The sequence below is a fragment of the Anabrus simplex genome, chromosome 2 (genome assembly GCF_040414725.1).
Source record: "Anabrus simplex isolate iqAnaSimp1 chromosome 2, ASM4041472v1, whole genome shotgun sequence".
Taxonomy (NCBI): Eukaryota; Metazoa; Arthropoda; class Insecta; order Orthoptera; family Tettigoniidae; genus Anabrus; species Anabrus simplex.
In genome coordinates, this window is record NC_090266.1 from 1,050,882,500 (window position 1) to 1,050,907,194 (window position 24,695).

Sequence of the window (24,695 nt, forward strand, 5' to 3'; positions counted from 1 at the left end):
TGGTTACAAGGATGACATCTTGGTAGAGGTGAAGTATTGAAATTTACAGACAATAAGACTTTTACAATAAGATACAAAAGTTAAAAAGTAGAAAAGCAGCTGGAATTGAAAAAAATTTCTGCGAATACTAAAGGCAGTGATTTGGGATATAGTTCCATTTCTGAAGTACTTAACTGGTTACTGCTTGCACGAAGGAGCTATACCAACCAGCTAGAATAACATAGAGGGACTGTATGCCTGACATCAGTGCTTCTTTCAGAGGAAAGTTCCTAAAGGACAGCCATGTTTTGAGTTGTCAAAACAGAGTTGGCGCGAGAACATGTGATCAGGTGACATGGATATTGTGTGGTGACTGAACAACCTAAGTTTTAAGAAATGAAAAGTTATTATCTCATTCAAGATGCTCACGCATACGGCTGTACTAATCAGAGTGTGGTGATTGATAATGTTCCCTTTTGCAGACTTATCATAAGTGATAATTTCTTGGTACCTGTTTATCTTTGCCCTTGAGTTAATTTTTGTTGCCATCTGGTGTTGGTGTATAATTCATTGAAGTTTGATATGCAGGTTCTTTCTTGTTTTCTCTCCATAACGATCCTGAAGACTGTGTGTCACTGTCTTGTGCTTGAGCATTGGTTTGATGTAGGCTTATTTCAGTCAAACATAAACAAAGCATGGTAAATACAGTATTTTACTGGTGTTTATGAAATTTATGAAGTGTTTATTGTTGATGCGTCATATTTAAATTTAGGCTACTCTTCATAATAGACAACTTTCAAGGTTACCTTTCAGCTAGTAATCCCAGTATAAGGTAAAAGGTAAAATAAAAAGGCCCCTACATTATAATAAATATTTTTACCAAGCCAGTTGGCCGTACGGTTAGTGTCACGCATCTGTGAGCTTTGATTCGGGGGTTAGTGGGTTTAAATCCCACCGTTGGCAGCCCTGAAGATGGTATTCCTTTTTCACACCAGGCTAATGCTGGGTCTGAACCTTAAGGCCACGGCCACTACCTTCCCAATCCTAGCCCTTTCCCATCCTTCAGTCTCCAAAGCCTTTGAGGTTTTAGTGTGATGTTAAACAAGTAGCATAAATAAATAAGTAAATAAAGAAGTAAATAAAAATACATTAAACAATTACAGTGGTACTCACGGGGAAGCAGTTAAGTTTAAAAATACGATCAGAATGAGGTTATAAGGTATCGTAGGTCACTTTAGTTTAAGGACTTTCATAAAGTATTCATTTATGTCCACGGTTTTAATTGTAATTTACGCTTAACAGCAGTAGCCAAGCAGGGTTACGCTCGTGTTCCGAATTTGTAGCCTGTTTGTATGTCATTGTATGACAATTCTCCTTATATCCTTTTCAAACTACCCTACAATCAAGCTGATCATGATGTTTGCCTCGTGCCACAATGCGGATGAAGTGGCGCCATTCCCATTCTGTGATTATTAATGCTCTAAGCTTTCAGCTAATGGTCTTTAATTTTGCACTAGTGATACTATAATCCGAATTTTCAACATTTTTAGTCATTCGACGGCCACGTCCCCTTTGCTTATGTGACCACTGACAACGTGGCGGACGTTCGTTCAGTTAGCTTCAGCCAGGCAGTGCTTGTGCCTGTCATTCTAGGTCGTTGAGCTATATCAAATAAATGGAGAGTTGCTGTAGAAGCCCCAGTGTATAAAGGAAGGGTGATAAAACAAAAGGCTGATAATTACAGGCCAGTCAGCTCGACGTGTTTCAAAAGCTTTCGGAAAGCATTCTTTCTGATTATATTAGACGTTTACAAAATTATTAACTGGATTGATAGAAGGCAGTTTGTATTTAGGAAGGGTTATTCAACTGAAGCTCAACTTGTAGGATTCCTGCAAGATATAGCAGATATTTTAGATTCTTGAGGTCAAATGGACTGTCACAGTTGACCTATCAAAGGTTTTTGATAGGGTGGATCCTGGGAAACGACCGACAAAAATTAGTGCAATTTGACTAGACAAAAGTGAATGGGTGATATTTCTAGAAAATAGAACTGAGAATAAAAGCATATAGGTGAAGTATTACCTGATCCTATAATCATTAAGAGGGGAATTCAAGACACTATTACTGGACCTTCTTATTTATATAAGATATGATGCTGCCTGCAGCAATTTCTTGATGGATGCAGTACTTTTGATCTTTCTCTTGGCACAGGCCAGAGCAAAATGTAGCTTCCACCAAAGTCTGTCTCATCAATGATTGTGACAATACGGAAGCTGCTGGGGTAGGGGTAGTGCTGAGTAATGACATTCAGAGCACGACAGTGCTTCTGATTATTATGAAAGGTGTTGCTCATACGGTCAGTTATGCTGCAATAACACTTTCTGGCCCACTGAAGAAAGCGGTGGCAAACTACCTCATACTTCATCTTGCCTAGTATGCCTCATTTTGGTGCTGCCATCAGTTGTTGCAGTTTCCCCAATAACTGCATAGCCTTTGGTGGTGCTATTTGAGGATCCAACCTGCTCCTGGGCTGATGACCTGATAGAAGTAATAAACTGGAGTCTGAGAAGGCTTTTTTGCAGATGTTGTTATACTGTATTGAATCTGTGAAACACTTTCTTAGGCACACTCAATCACTCGGGAAACTTGTGTAAAGAGTTTTTAATAGCTTGCCTAATACCTTTGAAGATATTTGCCTTTCTTTTCACCTGTTCTCTAGCTGAAGCCATTCTGATAGCAAAAAAGTCCTTATTTATGTCACCATAAATAAAATGCATAAATTGAGCAATTTCCTCATTGCCATAAAATGCTGTTAGGGTGTTATCTCGAGGCAGGCACAAGAAATTCAGAATGTGGCACTTCAAGTAATGAACTGTGCTTCCGCTCAACTTGTTACAAATAGATTGGTGACAATTTTCGCTAAAAACTAACTTGCCACTGGCACGTGGGTGAGTGCAATTTTTGAGGGCCCATGAGTGACTGCAAAAATATCTTGACAGTGTTACAAGATGGATAGCAGGCAGTGATATGATGGTAAACAGGGTGAAGTCGGGATGCGAATCGCAGAGGAAAAATCCCCTGTTTTAATGATTGCCTTGATGGGGTGAAAGTTCCTCATGGGATCATTGTAAGTACCTAGGTGTTAATGAGGAAAGATTTTCTTTGGGGTAATCGCACAAACATGATTGTAAATAAAGGTTACAGATCTCTTCATATAGTCGAGGATATTTAGGTGTTGTAATCATCTAAGGGAGAGGGCATGTAAGTCTGGTAAAAGCGCAATTAAGATATATTTCCAGTGTATGGGACCCCCACCAGATTACTTGATTTCAGAACTGGAAACATCCAAAGAAAAGTAGCTAGATTTTTTCTGGGTGATTTGACAAAAAAAAAAAAAAAAAAAAATAGCATGGCAAAAATGTTGCTAAGTTTGGACTAGGAAGATTTGCAGGAAAGTAAGAGCTCCTCAGCTAAGTGGTATGTTCCATGCTGAGATGGCATAGAATGACATTAGTAGAATAATTTTCTTCAAATTTGTTCTTTATCCTTCTTCTGGGAACTTAAACCAAGGAATTTGTGCACCCTTGGAATGCCTGCATATGCTGTTGTCTGTTAATCTGACCAAGAAGTCTGTTCAGTGGTTTGATCTTGGGCTATGCAGATACTCAGCAACTACGTATAGTATGGCTTTCCACTTGCTCCAAGAAAATAAGGGCACTTGTTACAGCCGACATTCAGTGCCAGTTATGTGAAGCTAGTAACTATGCAGTGTTTGCTTACGAGATGGGAATGTCCCTTTATTATTTAAATCATCCTTGTTGAATGTTAAATTTTCTAAGTAGATGTGAATAGAGATGTGCTATCTAAGTATACTGAAAATTCAACCTGTTTTATCACTTGGGGTTTTCATAGTAGTATAACTTTGGTTACTTGTCTAATCATATATATCATAGAAGTTTTACGTCTAACAAGAATTTCAGGGCCAGGCTGAGTGACTCAGATGGTTGAGGCGCTGGCCTTCTGACCCCAACTTGGCAGGTTCGATCCTGGCTCAGTCCGGTAATGTTTGAAGGTGTTCAAACAAGTCGGCCTCATGTCGGTAGATTTACTGGCATGTGAAATAACTAATGCAGGACTAAATTCCGGCACCTTGGCATCTCAGAAAACCTTAAAAATATAGTTAGTGGGACATAAAGCAAATAACATTACTAAGAGTTTCAGAAGGAAAAGGATATACACTGTTCAGCCAACACATTGACTACCTGCCTAATAGCCAGTGTATGTCCACCTTTGTCATGGATAACAGCGGCGATGTGTCTTGGTATGAAGCAATAAGGCCTTGGTAAGTCGCTGGAAGGAGTTGGCACATCTGCAAACACAAGTCGCCTAATTTCTGTAAATTTTGGGGAGGGGGTGGGGGATGAGCTCTGACGCCACTTTCAATCACATTCGAGATTAGTTCGGTCGGGTTAAAATCTGGCAAGTTGGTTGGCCAGCGCATCAGTTACAACTCACCACTGTGTTCCTCCAACCACTCCATCACACTCCTGGCCTTGTGACATGGTGCATTATCTTGTTAAAAAATGCCACTGCCATTGGGAAACATGATAGTCATAAATAAGTGTACGTGGTTTGCAACCATTGTATGATACTTTTTGGTAGTCATGGCACCTTACATGAGCTCGACTGGACCCATGGACGCCCACGTCAATGTTCCCCAGAGCTTAATTGAGCCGTTGCCAGTTTGTCTCCGTCCCGTAGTACAGGTGTCAAGGAGCTGTTCCCCTGGAAGACGGATTCACATCCTCCCATCGGCATGATGGAGGGGGTAACGGGATTCATCAGACCATGCAAAGCTCAGCCACTGTGCCAACGTCCAGTGACAATGGTCATGTGCCCATTTCAATCATAGTTGTTGGTGTCGTGGTGTTAACATTGGCACATGCCTGGGTCGGCAGCTGCGGGCGTTCATGCGTAGGAGTGTTCGGTGCACTGTGTGTTCACATACTTGTACTCTACCCAGCATTAAAGTCTGATGTTAGTTCCGCCACAGTTCACCGCCTGTCCTGTATTACCAATCTGCACAGCCTACGACGTCAGACATCTGTAATGAGGGGTGGCCCCCTCCCCCGACGTTTGGACTTTCATCTTGGTTTTGCCACTTGTTGAGGACACTCGCCACAGCACTCCTCGAACACCCGACAAGTTATGCAGTTTCTGAAATGCTCGTGCTGAGCCTCCAGGCCATCGCAATCTGCCCCCCGTCAAATTCAGATGGATCGCATGCCTTCCCCATCCTACACACGGACAGCATGCTCCCTGTTACTATATGCACTGTGCATGTGACTAGCAGTCATTCCTAGTCGGGTGACGCTATCACCTGGATGGGTTTGTATTGTTAGTAGGTAGGTGGCCATAATGTTCTAAGAAAATATCTGAAAATTGAATTTGTAAATATCTGAAAATTGAATTTGAAGCTCTTTTAATATCAAGGTTACAGGAAAATTTTTGGTTGTTGATCCATTCTCTGCATAGGAAAGTATTTCTTTACCCTATGCAAATTCCTCAAATGTGTTAAGGTCGTTGATTCTTCAACCACATCTTCTTACCTTCGTTCAAGATAACTGATGGGGTGGCTATTCTGTATTCACTATGCTCCAGCAAATAAGACTTGTTTAGGAAATAGATTGCCATGCGGTTAGGAGCGCGCAGCTGTGAGCTCTCATCCGGGAGATAGTGGGTTCAAACCCCACTGTCGGCAGCCCTGAAGATGGTTTCCCATTTTCTCACCAGGCAAATGCTGGGGCTGTACCTTAATTAAGGCCACGGCTGCTTCCTTCCTATTCCTAGGTTTCCTCTCCCATCGTCACCATAAGACCTATCTGTGTCGGTGTGACTTAAAACAAATAGCAAAAATAGGAAAGATTTCTGTAAGCACTACTTGTAATTTTTTATTCTGGAGTTTTGGTTATTATTTGGCTGTTAGCACTTCTTAACACGTTCATCCTGACGTGCACCACCGGTGGTACATTATTAAAAAGTTTTACCTCTCAAAAATTGCTTTGTGTTTAGCATTCCATTCCTTAAGACGACATTTGAGTTTTTATACAAACATTGTTTTTCACATGAAACCCCATGATCAGTGGGCAGGTTGCGTATTATAACAGTTTTAATAAAATTTTATGCACTTTAGCGCACTCTTTCAGTGTATCGGTAAACCTCACACGTTTGAAAAATATTGAAATAATTTACAGTTCATTGTTCATGTTATCAATAATTTTCGTAGGCCTACAGCACAAAACGGTACTTTGTGCTGGCACTGTTTTTGAAAGAGTAAATCCACATTCCTATTTTAATTTGTGGTAGGCCTAAATATTTATTATGGATCCTGACAAGATTGAAGAAATATTAAATAAGCATATGTATGTCTGAACTTCGTGACATGTGTCTGGAAATGAATATTTACCATCAGGTACTTAGTGATAATGATCTTATAAGTGTGGTAGAAGAAAGTGAGGAATAACAAAGTGATGCAGAAAGGAGTGGCTGTGATCCAGTACAAATGGTAGCAAGAGTTATCCATAATCCTGTAAAAAATATTTTGAAAGCTACTTATGGGTAATATCCTTTTTCAGGGCAGCCAGGGCTGCAGTATAATTTGGATGTAACAGACCCTTTTACAGTATATAAGCAATTTTTAGGTGATTAAATCTAAGTTTGTTTTAGAAACTAACAGATGTGAAAGGCAATATGCTGCCTCTAGAAGAGTAAATAGACCCTCACTGATGGCTAAATGGAATGACTGCATGAAAGAAAAAGTGAAACTGCTGCTTGGAGGAAAAAGTACTGGTCTAACAATCCTATGTATGGAAATGAGGTTATAAAGAAAACTGCAACATGGGACTAATTTGACACCCTGTTGAAATGCTTGAATTTCCATAATAACGAGGAACCAACTATTGTTGAATCACGCCTAGCAAAAATCAAAATCTTGATTACACTACTGAATGCAAAGTTCAAAGATTCTTGTGCCTGTTGAGTCACTAGTTATTGATGAGTTGATGGTGCCATGTAGGGGACGTCTGCTACTTAGGCTATATCTCCCTGAAAGGTCCCTTAAATATGGAGTAAACGTTTACAAGGTATGCTCCACTAATGGATATACAGGGTCTCTCGTATAAACCCAGACCGAACGCACAGGTAACACTTTTCCATGGGGAATTAAAATCTATTTGAATGCACTTTCTGTATTGAATAACTCATGAAAACAGGGACTCGGTTCGTATTGAGTCTGAGTCGATCCTACTAGAAAGTGGGATCGAATCGTTCTCCATACGAATATAGTATCATGGAAAAGCAGAACATATTGAATTCAATTTGAAAATGCTACGGATGCTCGATTGTAGTTTATCATGTGCTTCCTGAGATTTTGTTCCAGTTCAGTTGATTTCAGCTCATATATTTTACCATGTGTAGTATTAGTAGAATCTGTGGATGCCAGAGGAGAGTATAACGTTATTGGAAATAATACGAGAAAAGGAAATACACAAGCTCTTAGACGGAAACTGATTTGCAACAATTTATATTCGGCACATGAAACTAGTATATGCAAAGCGATTGCAATTTTTTCTCAACAGACATTCGTTTGCTCACAAAAAAATTGTTTGATTTGAGGTGTGGTTCACAGTAAGATGCAGACATATGAACTTATGTCAAGGAACTCTTCCTGAAGTTGTCTAACCAATCATCTTATGTGGAATAACTTTGTACTCCCACCAGTCCTTACTCCTTTCTTTTACCCAGTACCACCTTTTTTTCATATGCTTCATTTTGCTTAGCTTTGACTGGAAAAAAAAACCTTATTCTGTGCCTGCAACTGCTGCAGGAAGAATAGTTTCCCTCCGTCGCTCCAATCGTTCATTCTCCCATCTCTCAAATGAATGGATTAAACTTGCAAAATGTGATACACTATTAGGCACAATACCACAGCTTTAGCAACTCCTATTGCTTTAGGTGATTGCACGGGCTATAGGCTGTACATAAAAAAAGTGTATCATGGACTTGAAATTCCTTTGGTAATAATGCAAAAGGACTTCTTCATTTACTCTACTTTGGTTAGGGTTGGCCATTGCTGTCAAGCGCTATATGTCAGATTATTCTTGTACGGCCTTAATCTAAGAGTATCAAAACTATCGTATTCTAATCGAGCCGATTACGGATAAAATCTTACATGGGAAAAGGTAACGTATTGAGTACGAAAAGTGTATTGAAATTTATTTCACTCCCCATGGAAACTTGGTGTTTGTACTTTGCGCTATGGCAGCTGCCTCAGCACGCGGCTGCCCTGCTTTAAGCGAGTATACGATCTTATATGAAATCTTACGTTACAAAAGATGCTGGAAGTGTTGTCCTTCCTGGATTAGAGGCATTGTATCTGGTAACCACATTCTGGCTGACACGAGTGAGTAGCTTTTCATCTGTTCAAACTGTGTGTGCGTGTGCATGTTTTTTATTGAACACTGAGCCAGTAGTTTAAAGTTTATTTACAATTACGTGAATCTGTGCTTGTGAAGGTGGCACTTCCACCAGGAAATTGCTGAACAAATGCACCGTGTACACGTCGAGCCGACTTGTTCTTAAAATAACTTTCACATGTGAAAACACTGTGTTGCAATGATAACTGTCTCGCCATGTTAAGAGCTGAGATTGACGGGCGACTCATGCTTGCTAGGTCGAACACATGCAGGCTGCTTCCAAGGTCAAGAACTGTGCGTGTGCCTCTCATACTGCAGCTGCCGTAGCGCACTTTCAAAGTAAAAGGCAAGACATATGTGACTGCAAATGAAGGTCATGCTGTGAAAATTGTCATGGATTTCATGGAGAGCTATTTGAATGAAGGCCTTATCCTTCAAGCAGACAATTTTTATAACTCTGTAAAACTGGCTGAGGTTCTACTCGTCAATAAAACCTTTGTTGGACTCGGTGGCCTGAACATAAAGGAAACCCAAAAAAGGTAACTAGTCAAAAACTATCAAAAGGTCAGATTTTGTCTAAAGGAAATAGGAGCATAAAAGTAACAAAGTGGGTGGATAAGAGCCGTATTAATGATTTCAACATGCCTAGATGATTAGCATCGTCTGGTAAATTCTGGAAAACTTACAAAAAAGGTGATTTTCATGACTCCTAATTCTGTAATGGCTTACAATGGTGCAAAGAAGGGTGTTAATTATTCTGACCAGGTGTTGGTGTACTACATTTCGCTAAGAAAAACATTAGCGTGGTACAAGAAAGTCGCTCTAGAGCTTCTCCTTGGAACCTGAATTTTAAATGTATTGGTTGTACATACAGTTTGGAGGATAGAATAAAAATTGTGACATACTCCACTCCACAGAAGAAGTCATTGCTCAACTGTTAAGAAGTTTGGATCAAACGTAAACACCAATGATGGTCAAATACCAGAAGCTGGAAGGCAATCCCCACATAAGCAAAATCACCAGCTTCAAGAAAGGAGGAAATGTTTGGCTAACCAGAGAAAGGTTCATTTTCTGTTATCAAGAATTGAAACAAGGTGCCACGACAGCACACCAGTTGACAAAGCGGGTCTCCACGTAGTGAAAATTACGCAATTGATACACCAACAATGTGTTTAGCTTGTTCTAATACACTATTTCATTCATTCCCTGTATATTGTTTGCGGAGAGATATGGTTTTCGGTTAGGCCTAATTGTTTCTTTTAACGTTCATAAGATTACCAGACCTTGATTTGAAACTGCTTTCTTTCTTAAACATTTTATTGTTTGTGAAACCTGTGTCTTCTTATTCTGACAGTTTGTATTGGCATTGAATTAATCAACATTATTATAACTAAGTCATATGCAATTTTGTAATCTTGCAATATGGTTAAGTAGATAAATTCTATGTTTTTGTAATTAAAGGAAGTTATTGATGACTGTTATTTACAAGCTTTCTGTGCACCAATTTTTGTGGTACACAGTGTATACAATCCTAATAAAGCTGAAGCATTACTGTTTCCTTGCACAAAATGCGCACTGCAATATAAAGACACATGTATCTCGAATTGCATTGTGCGCCACTAGGTTTCATAAAAGGACAGCGGACGTCAGAATTTTGGGAACTCTGCGGTTGTCCAGTCCGGCTGAATGTGTCAAAGCCTATTCCATGCGTTTACTTGTATAATTATTGTAATTCAGCCTAAATTTTAATCTTGCTTGTAGTCTGTTGAAACAGTGAAAAACCCTCTTACTGTTCAGTTTACATACTTCTGCCACTATATAGATTCACTGCTTCCATTGATTTTTCTTGTATGCCTCTCCTATATAGTTGTCTATATGCCAATTTTTCTGCCTAATAATTTTTAACTTTTATCCTACTTTTATTGATCATTCTGTGAATTAGTTGAATGTTTGTTTTCCAAGACCACGATTCTCTTTTTAGGTCCATGCGTATATCATTAGTGCTTTAAGGAAAGATATGCCCTCAATGTTTGGGAAGGAGGGGAAGAAGAAAGACCTGATCAAGAACTTGGGTCAAATCTATGATCAGCTGCAAAGAGAACATCAGATTTCTCCAGGTGATTTTCCAGACCTCAAGAAGATGCAGGTAAGCTATTGCATAGAAGTCTACATGTATATCTGTAAAGTACATCATATTGTGTTTAGTCTAATATTGGATCATAATTTCCTCTTTAATTCTCCCAAGTTATTCTGTGCTGAGTGGTTTAATACTTGACCACATTCCTTGTTGCAGTCTGGTTATAATTTAATGGTTTGCTTCCTTCCAACAAGACTGAAAAGTAGCTGTTTTATGTATATATTTAGAATAGTTTTAAAAGTATATTTCAACAGCACTTTGCTAGCAGGGATGCATGTTTAGGAAGAAGAAAATTTTGCAAAAATGATGAAACGATACCTTAAGTAGCAGAGAAGAGATCCTTTCTTTACACTTGGCAGGAAACCAAACGCGTACCCCTAGAAGTATTCTTATTTATGTACAGAAATTAAAACTGAGGCTGTCAGTCTGGGAAATGCAACCAATAGTGTTGTCACTAGCCACACCTAAGTTGGCAGCCTTGTGTAGCATGTTATTACGTTGTGCTAGCTGCATCGTGTGTAGTATTCCTAACCTCTCTTTTGCACCCTTGGTAGTAAAGTTTAATCTATTTCAGATTACAAGTTTCTGTTGTGACAACAAGGTTAGTGAACCTTAAACAATGAATCTAAACATTCTTTCTAAACCCCTTTTTGAAACTGTGTTGAGACAATTTTGTCATAAGATAGGTCCTTTGTCAAGTCAGCTGCAAGTTTGTACTTGGAGGCTGCATGAGAAATTAGCAGTTGTTTAATTATATGGTTGTGCTGGTAGTGGAATATACATAAGTCTGGTTTGAAAATGTTAAAGAAATAAATTTCAGGCACATTTGATTCAGTAGTTTCTAAATGGATTTGCAAGTAAACTTCCTTAAATGCCACTGACTTCAGCAGAGATATAACCTGTTATGTTGTGATCTGAAGGTTTATGACCGAGCCACCAAGGTAGGGAAATTGATGTTTAAAACTGATAACGCACTCGTTGAATACGGGGAAAATGAAAAAAGAATTTAATCGGTATTTTACAAAAGCCTTGTTCCCATTATCTTCCGACAATTGTCCTATTTTCTATATTTGGACTGCATCTAGTATCCACATACTTTTCCTGTAGACAAAACCTTTCAATTACTCAAGATTTCTCTTGGTCCTATGAATACTATGATGGTCTGTTGTTGGGCGTGCTTGTGAATGGCCAGCTTTGAACGTGCATAGTCTTTTTGTAGTAATAAATTAGTTATGAAGTAGTAAAACTGATTTTTATGAAAGTGGCTCATTTAGTGTTTGGCGATTGTAGAAGTAACAATGATATTGAGGTTTCTTATTTTTACATTGAGCAGTTCTCTTGGGGTTTGGTTGGTGCTGTAGGTTAGAGGTTATATTTACTTTGCTTAGATATTGAGTTGGGGGAAATAGAAAACAATATTCTTTTCTATTTAAATGTCCATTTTTTTGGTAGAACACTTCACAAGACATTACTACAGTACATAGACTTGTCAACATTTATAATGTAACGGTTAGCGCTGTTTGCTGGCATTGTCGGTGCGGGGGAGCTGGGTTCAGTTCCCAGTACTAACAGAAATTTACGATTGGCAGGAGAGCTTGTATGTGGTTAAATAGCTACATCCAGTTTACTTCTGTTGGGTGTACCTGAAAAGAGCTACCTTGCGACGAGTACATAAGTTTACATTTTTACATCGTAACTCTTCCCACTTAAATGCCAATCGCAATTCCACATCTTTTACGTTCATACAGGCCTTGGTACTACATGCACTAATTCGTATAGCGCGTTAATAATAATAATAATAATAATAATAAGTTTACATTCCACTAACTGCATTTTTACAGTTTTTGCAGATACATGTAGAACACTTTGAGATCCGTTGCAACTATCATGATGCTTATAACTGAATAATACAATAAATAAAAATACATAATACAGAATAATAAAATAATACAATGGTCGTGTGAATTTTGCTTTATGAAGAGTTCGAAGTGATATACAATCACTGGCAATATAATGAACGGTCCTTGCACTGTCGGTGATTGTTACCCTTCGTATTAAAATATTCTACTGTTGGCGTACAGTAGACTTTAAAAATTTAATCGTCCACTTCCTTTGTTGTTACTTGTAGTTAGTCTCTGGCATAGTTTCGAGATAAATTCAGTATTTGTATTAGAAGTCTTCCTTTGTACTTGAGATGTTTCACCATTTAGGGCAGTTTAAATTTGTTACTATATGGTAAAAACAAATTAGTATTTGATCAGTAGCAATTAAATTGTGGAATCGGTCCTAGAATATAAAAACGATGCAAAGAGATACCTGGCATAGCAGTGAAGAGATTCTTTATGCTTGCCAACCCACCAGTCTGACCCTAGAAGTATTTCTTCTTAAATAGACTAAAATAAGACTTTATAAATGTGCCAAATGCAACCATTTCATGCATTGCTGTTGTCCAGTTGTGAAGAATGGCCTCAGGGCGGCCACATCTGGTCAAAATAAGAAGTGCCCATTTTGAAATTGCAGACCTATGCTGTTGTGCAGGGGATACTAGAGGCCTGTAGGTTGCTTCATGGCTCTAACCTGGGGGCTTATGTCCACGCACTGCTTTGCTTGCATAATTAAACTTTTGTCCACTCAAATCTAGAAAATGCTGCTGTGCAATATATATTTTATGTCTTTGTGTGTGGCGAAGTTAGGGCTCACAGCCTTCTCTTACACTGTAGTTTAATGCCCCAACATTGGCTGCCTTGTTTATTAAATTCTGGCATCCAAGCTGCATCATGTTGGACTTCTAACCTAGCTTTTTTGTATACCATCAGCTGAATCTTTACTATTTAGTCTCAAATACATTACTATTTTTTCAGTTAACATATTACAATAAGGATACACCTAAGTGCAGAATTGTAGTGGTTATTTTATTAGTGTCTTGTTTGCTTTATTTTTGTGCTATCCTGATTAAATCATTTTCTCATACATTTAATGGCAGTTTTTTGTTAGCGCATAGTATTATAAGAATGTCTTATTTTAAACTACATTTCTGTAGTCTCAGTTGACCTTACTGATCTCGCCTTGAACAGGCAATATTCCAGCTTATCAGTGCAGTTGTCATGCATAGTGGAAAAAGTAAAAATCTAATTTTTAACTACATTTTCTATAGTTTAACCTGTTACTCTTATTAAAAAGTAGGATACACCTATGTAGAGTTATAGTGTAGTTATTTTATTAATATCCTGCTTGCTTTGTCATGTAATCCTTGTACAGAAATGGAAACTATGAATTTTCTGTAGTGTCTACAGTTTTCTCGCATATTCTACAGCAATACAAAAACAGCACTTACTTTGGATTTCACAAATTCAGAAGGCTCTTAATAAATTCTTGATTTCTCCTGCAGATAATAAAAAGTAATACCGTACGTTTGAGATTCGCTCTTAGAAAATAGTTCTTGAAAATATTGGGATAGCGATGTTTTTCTATGCTCATGAGCATAACATTCATAGCTGAACAAAAATTCCCAACATATGTTCTAAACTTCTATTCTGTTACCTCTGGTTTAATAATGAGTTGCCTCCAGTTATGTTTTTACTTCTGTTGCCTGCTTTTGTCATGGATTGGTGTCTAGTGCAACAGTCTTTCGGTGAAGTGAAAAACAACATAAAATAACATAACGTAACAAGTAGTAGTCGCATAAACGTAAAAGCAGTGAATAGCTGTGCGACTGTGGACAAAAATGATCTGCAGAATGGCAGTATTTCTGAAAGCTATATACGGAAGTGCCAATGCAGTGTACTCATCCAGGACAAATATTCTAGGTTTCCTATGGGAATCAACATCTACATCATTTGATGGCCAGGCAGGCATCTATTTTTGGAAATGTGACATAGCTCTCATAGTGCATTGGCACTGCTGATGGCTTCAAATAGCCTATGCAGTGGCCTCCACGGTATGCACTAGCCTTGCGTCTTGGGTGGTGTGCTAAGTCCCAACTGACGAGCCTAACTTAGCACACTAGGGCGAAACGCAGGCAACCAAGAATGAGTTAGCTGGAAAATTTATAATGTCCAATAACGGACCATTATATTGGTATTATAAATTTACTCATTCAGGACAAATATTCTAGGTTCCCTATGGGAATCAAAATCTACATCACATCCTGCGAGTTCCCGCACAGTGTCTAGACGACTCGCATCTGTCGGATTGGGGTCCTACCGCCCCATGCGTCAGTTGCCATTGACACCAGAACACAAACGCCTGCGAGGCATGCACAGAGGATGACTGGCGTCTCATCATGTTCATTGATGAGTCCTGCTTCTCCGTAATCTCCCATGACCATCAGTTGCCGGTTTGGCAGCGTTGAAGGCAGATCCTGCCCATGTTGTGGTAAGACACAGGCGTTATCCCTGACATCATAGTGTGGGGAGCCATAGGATATACGTTCAGGTCACCTCTGATAGTGCTTCGGCAGACTTTGACGGCACAGCGATACGTCAGACATTCTGTGTCCGCACGTCCTAGCCCTTATGGCACAGCACCCTGGGACAGTGTTCCAACAAGATAATGTATGTCCACACACAGCACGCGTGTCTATGGACTGCCTAGAGCACGTTGAGGTCCTCCCGTGGTCAGAATTTTCCCCAGACCTCTCCATCATTGAACAAGTGTGGAATGACATTGGAAGGGGACTCGTCACAGTATCAACCTGTGAGATCTGGAGGGATAGCTGCTACAACTGTGGACAAACTTTAATCAGGAGAGTATTGAAAGGCTGTTTGACACCATTCTGAACTGCATAAGGGCATGCATTGCGGCCATGTTGGGTGCCACACCCTACTAACCTGGCGCTAACATTCTGCCTGTAACTGCCAACGGCCTTGTATCTTCCATCCCATATTGTAATTGGTTCAGTAAAGGCAGTACACAGGCCTACACTGATATAAATTTAATCCCAAATACATAACATTATAATTATTTAGTAGTATTAGGAATAAAATTCAAAGAGTACCATTGTGAAAATGACATAACAGAAAATTAAGTGAAAATTAAGCTCATTAGAAACCCCTAAGTAGCTTTTGAAAAGAAATTAAATTACGATAATATAATAACAATGAAACATCTTCATTATAGATCATTGTGACTTTCAGCATTCAGTCTGCAAGCCTATGGCCTACGGAAATTTGCTAAACACTGCCACAATCCTCTATTTATAACTAGTTATGTGACCTCATTTAGTTCTATACATCTTACCTTTAAATGGTTAGGAATTGAGTGTAACCATTGTTTTCTTTGTCTCTGCAGCCCTTAACCCTCCATACGTGTCCATTATTCACCTATGGCTCATTCCACGTTAAGATAACAGTATTGCTCTTACGGACCTACGAGTGAACATACCCCCTCTGAGACACCCATAATTCCTCGTGATTAAGGGATATTGTACTGTACTTTGTAATGTATTATGAAAGATAGATAAAAAGGATGAGGCATTTTTGCCTGTGAGATATTAAAATAACTATAAAAATTTTATTTTTCATAAACACATTCGTAGGGAGGAAGTACAATGGCGGGAACAGCCATCGCTTCGTTGCCTTGCTTCATTTGCTTGTATGTTGCTCTGGTACAAGCATCTGTGAACCGCGGGCAGCTCACTTCTGTAGTGAAGTCACGTACAATGTTTCTTTAGTGCATGTGTGTTTTAGGCTGTAAATCAGTGTGTACTTGTCTTGTGTTGAGTGATAGTTATGTGATTAATTAGCCTACTTGTGTGATTTCTTTCTTTTAATATTAATACCGTGATTTATTTTGTAGAGATGTCGTTTACGGTATTTATTTGTTGCGTGTGTTTTTCAGCCTTTATATCAGTGCAGAGGCTTAATAGTACTCTGTTGAGTGAGTGTTATGTGATTAGCATATGTGTGATTTTTCTTTTAATATTAATAGCAATTTATTTGCATTATGAGTGAGAAGTACATAAAAATAAGCAGGGAGAGATACTTAGGAAGAAACAAAAGCAAATTGTGCTTAACGTACTTAATTACCTTTCTCGAAAGAATCCAGATAAGTCTCAGCTGGGTGGTTAAAGAAACTGCTGAAGCAACATGCATTTCTTAGAGGACTGTTTATAAAGTGCGATCAACAGCCACTACGGGTCCTTTGACTTCTCCGATTGAAACAAGATAATGTAAAGAACCACAGAAAGACAGCAGGTCAGTCAAGTTCAATGATTTTGTTTGCAGTGGTGTCAAGTGCACTCATTTTTCCTTAAAAACCAACCTCCAAGCTTGCAGCAAGTCCTACAGTCTGTGAATAATGATAAAGACCTTCCCGATTTCAAAAGAACAACTTTGTATCGTTTGTTGAGAGACATGAGTTTCCAGTACGAAAAGAAAGTGAATTCAGCTCGTTTGACGGAAAGAAAGGACATATCTTGGCATCACAAGTATCTGTCGACAGTTAAGAAATGTAGAGACGAGGGAATGAACATCTTTTACAGTGATGAGTCATGGGTTAACACAGGGCACACTGTTGGTTTTGTTATTTACCTGTACTTTCTTGAGCGCATTTTAATTACCGCTGTTTTCTTTAAGACCGCATTTAATTTTTACTATTGTGTTTTGTTAAGCGATACGACAGCACAGTTGTACACCACGTTGCCTGGAAAATTTAATAATAATAATAATAATAATAATAATAATAATAATAATAATAATAATAATAATAATTGCTTTACATCCTATTAACTACTTTTACGGATTTAGTCCCGCGGGAGTTTTTACGTGCCAGTAAATCTACCAACACGATGCTGAAATATTTGAGCACCTTCATATATCACAGGACTGAGCCAGGATCGAACCTGCCAAGTTCGGGCCAGAAGGCCAGCGCCTCAACAGTCTGAGTCACTCAGCCCATCTGGAGAAATTTATTCAAATGCAATTAAATGCATCCTTTGCCCTTCGAGCCCATAAAAATATTTGCTACTCCGCCGATTTACCTTACACTTCAATGCTGAGGTTTTTTATGTGCCGTAGTTTACCTCTGATTCTGTACAAACCAAAAATAGCCCCTGTAACCTCCCTGTCCCCTTTAGTTCATACAAATAATGTGTAGCTTAGTATATTCCGCTTATTATCTTGAAGTTAAATATTGAATTTCATAGATTTATGCGCCGCTGTTTCTCCATGATTGTCTTGCGCAGAGCCGTTCGATATGGCAACCCTGTTGTCATAAGAGCAATACTGTTTTCTTAACGTGGAATGAACCATAGGTAACCTATCCTCCTCCATTCACCTCATGATCCCACCACCGAAGCCTCTGTGCTCACAGCTTCATCCATAGTTTATTCCTAACTTAGCCCTTAACTCCTTATTCACAATACCCTCCTGCCATTGTTCCCACCTTTTTACACCTGCAATCATTCTCACTACTTGAAAATGGTAGCTTAATTTTAATGAACTCAAATGTCTAGTTACACACTGCAAATCCACATAAATAGGCCAAACAAAACTAAACTCCCACACCAGATTTTAAAATATAATAATAATAATAATAATAATAATAATAATAATAATAATAATAATAATAATAAAACTGAAAGTAGCCTACTGTTCCGAAAGTGTTGACATAATGGAAAATTACCACATTTATATAAATTAGGCAGCTCTCAGATGCCTGTTAAGAACCCCTATATAGATTACAAAACAATTTAAATGAGGATGACAATGGGAACACAAAAAAACAATCCTTCCAGATGGGCGAACAAAGCACTCCTTTACTGCTTTGGCCAAGAAGCCTCTAACAGGAGAATTTACTATAATTAATTATACTAAACTTTTCTGAGCAAATTCTCTATCATAAGAATTAAGTTCCTTAAAAAGTAACCTTCAGCTGAGCATATCCCTTTCAGACCGAGTACGCACAATTGTGCGGGTTCGTATTTTAGTTATCCCTGACCGTATTTGATGTTTTTTCGGCGCTACACCGGACTGCAGTGATTGTGCAGGACACGTGGCGTGTATTTCAATTGATTTTAGTATGCGCTTGACCGCCAGGGCGAAGGAAGAAGAGTTTAAAAAGCACAGTTGATCGGCGAGATGGCAGGAAGCAGTAGTGCCGAAAGTAAGTATTTATTTACTGCGTTTATATTAATCTAGAAGCTTTACTGAATACCGGAATATATTCAATGAAGTGTGTACATTGGTTAGTAAACGTAAATTTTGAAGCTACACAATCGTACGTGATACGAGGTTTTGAATTTTGATACGCACAATTGTGTGGGTCCTGTTTTTCGGATGTTAGTTTTTATTTTGTAAAATAAACTATTAATATGTGTATTGAGGAGCATTTTAGTCAGTTCTTGACGTACAAACAAAAATTCACACCTCCAGTTTTCTTTCATGTCTGAAAGGGTTATAAGTTGTGGAGGTATTGTAGCATAAATGGACATTTTGAATAGTCTGAATAGATTCCCAGTTGTAGTGGTATGACTAAAGAGGAGTATCTTCTCCATTTGACACTTGTACTAATGAGCAGTTGAATAAGTGATACCTGGCTGGCTTGTCCTCAGGAGTAAGTTTCCACTCCCTCTCACTTTCATTTAACATTTCAAACTAAATAGTTCATCATATACCAAAACGTTGTGGCCACTGCAAAGCAGTACAGGCACAAACGATCTCTTTCCTATGAGGTTCTCCAGACCATGAACTACCTGCCAATGTCATTTTCTAAGTGCTGACATGGTAAGATACAAAATCCTAACAAGTTCCAAAAACATGTTTCAAAACAGTTTGTTGGCTATCAGGCTCTAAAACGTGCATAGATGTATGCTGTCATCTGTTTCAGTGATGGGACATCCAGTAGAGTTAACGTAATGTGAATGGCTAGGTTTAAAAGTGGTTCACATATGAAGACAGAATTATTTGCATGGAAAGACAGAAAGTATTAGAAGCTGAAATTCATGCGCAAGAGACGCATAAGGATGCCAGAGTGGAGAAAACTGGTGCAAAGAAGAAAAAGATGACTAGGAAAGTAAGGATTATGATGAATATGGACCTGAGAAATTTTGAAGCTGTGAAGGGTGACTTTTAATATTGTAGAAAGTTTGTGTTACTGAAAAAAAAATTTTCAATTTTTAGGTAAAGTTTCCTCTGGAACCATAAGAACTACGACAATGAAAGTCGGCATACTCCTTTAAATACCTAAGGCTAAAATAAAGAACTACAAAATAATATAATTTTCCCAAAAATATCAGTTGCATGGCATGAACAATAAATTCCTTAGGGAGGGAGGGGGGGGGTTGAGGGGATGAAGCACTTTCTTTTTAAGAACCCACTTTAGTAAGATACAGTAAATGTCTGGATACCATTGTAAGTCTTCATTTCAGGTAGTAATGTTATTAACTTACATTAAATAATAAAAGTTGTACCTTATTTGGAAATTGTAACTAGAGGAAATTTGACCCACATGGTGGTTCGCTCGAGTGTCTACTACATGTAAGAAGAACTTCTTATTCTTACCAAATGGAGTACATACTACTTGGGCTGAGAAGACTCCTAATTAGAGCTCATAAACTTGGCATAAGAACTCTTTCATGACACCCCCATCCCGTCCCTCCCATGGTGCTGCAGCCTTGTATGGTCTTTGTCTACAAAGTGACCACTGCTCAGCATCAAGACCTGCAGATTGAGGTGGAATGTTGTCAACGCAACGACCCTCGGCAGTTATTCTTCACCTTCTAGACCAGGACCAATATCTCCATTCAATGGCTCCTCAGTTCTCATGTAGGCTGCCTGGACCTAGAACCTTGCCCCACATTCCGGTTAAAATCCCCAACCTGCCTGGAAATTGAATCTGGATCCTCCCAGTAAGAACCAGGCTCGCTACACCTAAACCGCAGTACCTGCATAAAATAGCTGTTTAATAAAAAGGTAGCATTTCCCTGTAATTTTCAAATGTAAATTTTTGTATAAGAAACTACAAGGTATTTAAAAATGTACACTGCTGGAGAAAAACAAGAAACATCCTCAAGGACAACATATTTTTATTCACAAGAAATGTGACACGTAGTTCATCATTGCAGGAGTATGATTACAAATTCAGACCAAATGAAACACAAGTCACAGTTAAAGGTACCCAAACAGTTTCATCAATACAGTGTACCCCCTCTGGCGGCAATGCAGGCGTGTATTCGTGCATGCAAACGATCATAAAGGTGCCGAATGGCATCCTGTGATAATGTCCCAAGCATCTTGTACCTTTTGATGCAATTCGGCAATGGTTCTTGCAGGCTCTGAAGAACTCATAAGTTCCTGCTCCATCATATCCCAGACGTGTTCAGTTGGCGAGAGATCCGGTGGTCTTGCTGGCCAGGGCAACTGTTGTACTTCACATAGAGCACGTTGCGTTACAGCAGGTAGGTGGACGTGGATTGTTCTGCTGAAAGAGCACATCACCGTCCTGCTGAAGAAATGGCAATAGCACGGGGACAACAACCTGTGCAACGTAGCGGTCACTGGTAACGTCACTCTGCAGAAACACCAACTGTGACTGCGATTTGTAACTTATGGCCCCCTGACACCATGAAGCCTGTGGGCAAATGTGCTCTGGAATAGGCCGCTCACCAGGTCTACGCCGTACACATGTACGTCCATCACTTGCGTACATACAGTACCTACTTGTCACTGAAGACAACAGAGCACCATTTCCCTCTCCAGAAGACTTTCACAACACCAGAGTAACCGTGCTTGGCGGTGTCGTGATGTCGGTGGTAGCTTGGTCAGAGGCACACATGATCATAATCCTGCTGCAAGCAGACTGATCCAATGGTCCTTGGTGACGCAGCAGGTGCAATATGTGACCGGATTTCATTCCTGAATGATTGGTCAGCCACCGCTGCTCGCACAGTGCATCAATCTGGACGTGTGTCTGTACTACATGGACGTCCGAGGCCTGGTCTACGGGTGTGGGAATGTTCCATAGACCACTGCTGAAAGCAACGACACGCCATCGATACATTGTGCCCAACATGTGCAGCAATCTGCAGAGATGTCGATCCAGATTCCGGCAGGCACACAATGCGACGCCGTTCAAATGGCTGCAGTTGTTCGGGAGCACTTATTCGTTGGCAGGGCATGGTTGTACCGTAGAATGAATGTTGAAAACTCTGTTCATCTCTAATCTCAGCACAGTTACTGCCTGTTGTGTCAAAACAGTGTGCATGGACAGGCCTCCAGAGTGCCATCCGATCGCTGATGTCTGTTGCAAATTGCTAACACGACGACCCCTCAGTATGCACATATTCCCTGGTGCGACTGAACACATTCCTTGAGAATGTTTGCATATTTCTTTTCCAGCTGTATATTACTTCCCAGCAAAGTTTGAATACCCTTTATCTCATGGAATTGCCCTTACAATGGTACATCTAATTCCTCCGCTTCTTCTGTTCTTCCTCCTCCGATTCACTGCTGCTATGATTAATGAAAAGTTCTTCCATTTCATTACCACTTCTCACCTCATTATTGTAGAACGTCATCACATTATTGTAGAAACTTCACAATCTTCTTATCAGAATGTTTCACTTCATTTCTCCATATCTCTGCTGTAACCTTTACAAATAACATGCAATCTGCTGTAACCTGTAGGATATATTTAAGTATCACAATCTGACAAGTATATGATAAAGTCCGCATGCTTATATCCAAAAAATATTTCCACTCTGCCTACCTGATCAAGAGATCCTTTCCATAAAGCTCTATCTCTGTCCAGTCCATCATGGCCTGGTCTTGAATCTACTGTTTTGTTGTTATACTGCTTTACCACAGACCATAGTAATTTGATGGCATTGAAAAATGAGCGATATGGAGGATGTTGTAGGGCAGAATGACCTTCATTGTGCAGTATCTCAAGAACTTGCCTGATTAAAAGGGGAAAAAGAAAAAAGTTATGCATACATGTAAGTAAACATTAGCTGAACACATGTTTAGATACTACTATACCTCTTTAAGTTACTTTGATTCATATAACACATATGAAGCTAGTCTTTTATTGCATTTTCTGGTGGGCACAGTCTATTCTGCTTCAGTTATGACTACAAATTAAAGGAAAAATTAAAATTAAATTCTGGAATGTCAATAAATATCATTCACTAGAAGAAAATATTCAATATAGTATAATTACCACTAACATCCTTCCTCCATTTTGTTAGTTGATGCTCCACAAGCTTAGTGATATGCTGCATTATCCATCCATCACAATGACACAGGGTGCTATATTTCTCAATCATGTTTCCACATACATCTGAATTTTTTTGCTCTTGATAGCGGCACGGTAGTCCTGATTCTCTTCAATTTTTTGTAAATATTAAATCTGCATATGCAAGAATTCTGAGTTTGTGTGAATTTGTTCTAAAAATGTACTCCCTAAAAATATATCACCTTCAGGGTTATTAACCCTCTACTGCCCAAATTATTTTGTTGTGTTTTAAAAAATTTTCTCTGCCATATACTAAGTAAATATGTTGTAAACTACACATAAATGCAGTTTTTATTTAATTTTCATTTTTGATTTTCAAAAATTAGGTTTGTGACTTCCAGGTCACACTGGGCAGTAATGTTCTGATATGTGAAAATTGACTAATTTATAAAATAAGTCTCATAAAATATTCAAGATGCTTACCTTTGGTGTCTATATTTTTTTATGCATATAATTTGTTAGTAATAACACAAAACATAATTGTAAAACTAGCTATCCGCCATGTGCCTGGGAAATGCTCCCAACCATACATTTGGCGCTTCCTGGTGGCTTATGCATATAACTATTAAACTATAAACAGTTGAAAATCACACAGCCATACTGTAACTTGAAAGCTACACTGGGAAGTAGTGGCTCAATTGCATTCTAACGGTAGAAAATGTGTACAGAATGATGTGTGACTTCAAAGTCACATTGGGCAGTAGAGGGTTAAGTTATCGGACAGCCAGCAATCATTAACTCGGATGGAGATTGTCAAATACAGAACCAAACTAATTTGCTGACACAAATATTCTGTAATATTACGTGGAGAAGTTCTAAGTGAAGTACCTCTCTAAAGTTAATCTTTGGCCTAAAGTGAATACCTATAGATCTTTGGAATGACCAAGAACCACTGAGAGAACCCAGCAAAATATCATGCTAGTCAATTTGTTCAAAATAACAGAAAAATGAAGTAAACATGCCAGGTACAAAGCCCCCTTTCATTCCAGCATGTACAGTAACTAATCATCCTCCCTTGGAAGTAGGTTGATAAATCACTCAACATCATATCCAGATTTCTGTGCTTTATTCTGGGAGTACCCTTCTTGAAATTTATTATTCTTTGGACTGAAGTGAAATTGCACTGTAAAAGTACATATCAAAGTACACACACAGTCAATATGAATACACAAAGGCTAAGTCTACAAGCAATAACACCATGAAATCAATACTAGGTTAGGTTATGATAGGTTGATAATAAAATTTCCTTCCATTTCAACCGATTCTCATTGTCAGAAACTTATCATAGAAACAAGATTAAAATGCATTCCTACCTCCACTAATGTTGTAGTTCTTGTTATCATTGCCATATCACTGGTAAATGTTTGCTATGTCTTCCTTTTTCAATTCCTCGTAGATATTTATGATAGGCTTCTGAGGGGAGCTTTGTAGAGGAGACTAAATCTGTTCCCTTCTCGGTGAAGTTCTTGCAGATTTTGCTTGCTTTTCAAGAATCATTAAATTCTACACAGGAACTGGATGAAATAAGATAGTTACTAATAAGTTTGTGCATTCGTTTCATACCAAGTTATTGAATGCATTATTTGAACATGCCACAATTCTACTTGCCTGGTGTTTTCCAAATTGGGTTACAATCCTACAGAAAAAGAAAATGTGCATTATTTATTCTCACAAATGTAAGTCACGATAAAATTGACTACTTAGTGCCAACATGCCAGATGAATGGTAACTGTAAGTCTTCTTATCAGTGAGTAGGGTCCATAAACTGTATGGTTAGGCACACTGAATCAAACCTGACAGTTGCAAAATAACTATAAATCACTACCTTCAGTGTTAATAGGGGAGGAGTAAGGTTGTACCCCTAGTGTACT

At 38.8% G+C, this 24,695-nt stretch overlaps 1 protein-coding gene across 1 annotated transcript in view; it reads left to right on the plus strand.

Annotated features, from left to right (window-relative positions):
• Past1 (putative achaete scute target 1) overlaps positions 1 to 24,695 on the plus strand; it is a 122,170-nt gene that overhangs the window by 13,015 nt on the left and 84,460 nt on the right. The window contains exon 3 of the mRNA XM_067141976.2: positions 10,435 to 10,599. Coding sequence (XP_066998077.1) covers positions 10,435 to 10,599 — 165 coding nt within the window. The remainder of the gene's footprint in view (positions 1 to 10,434; positions 10,600 to 24,695) is intronic.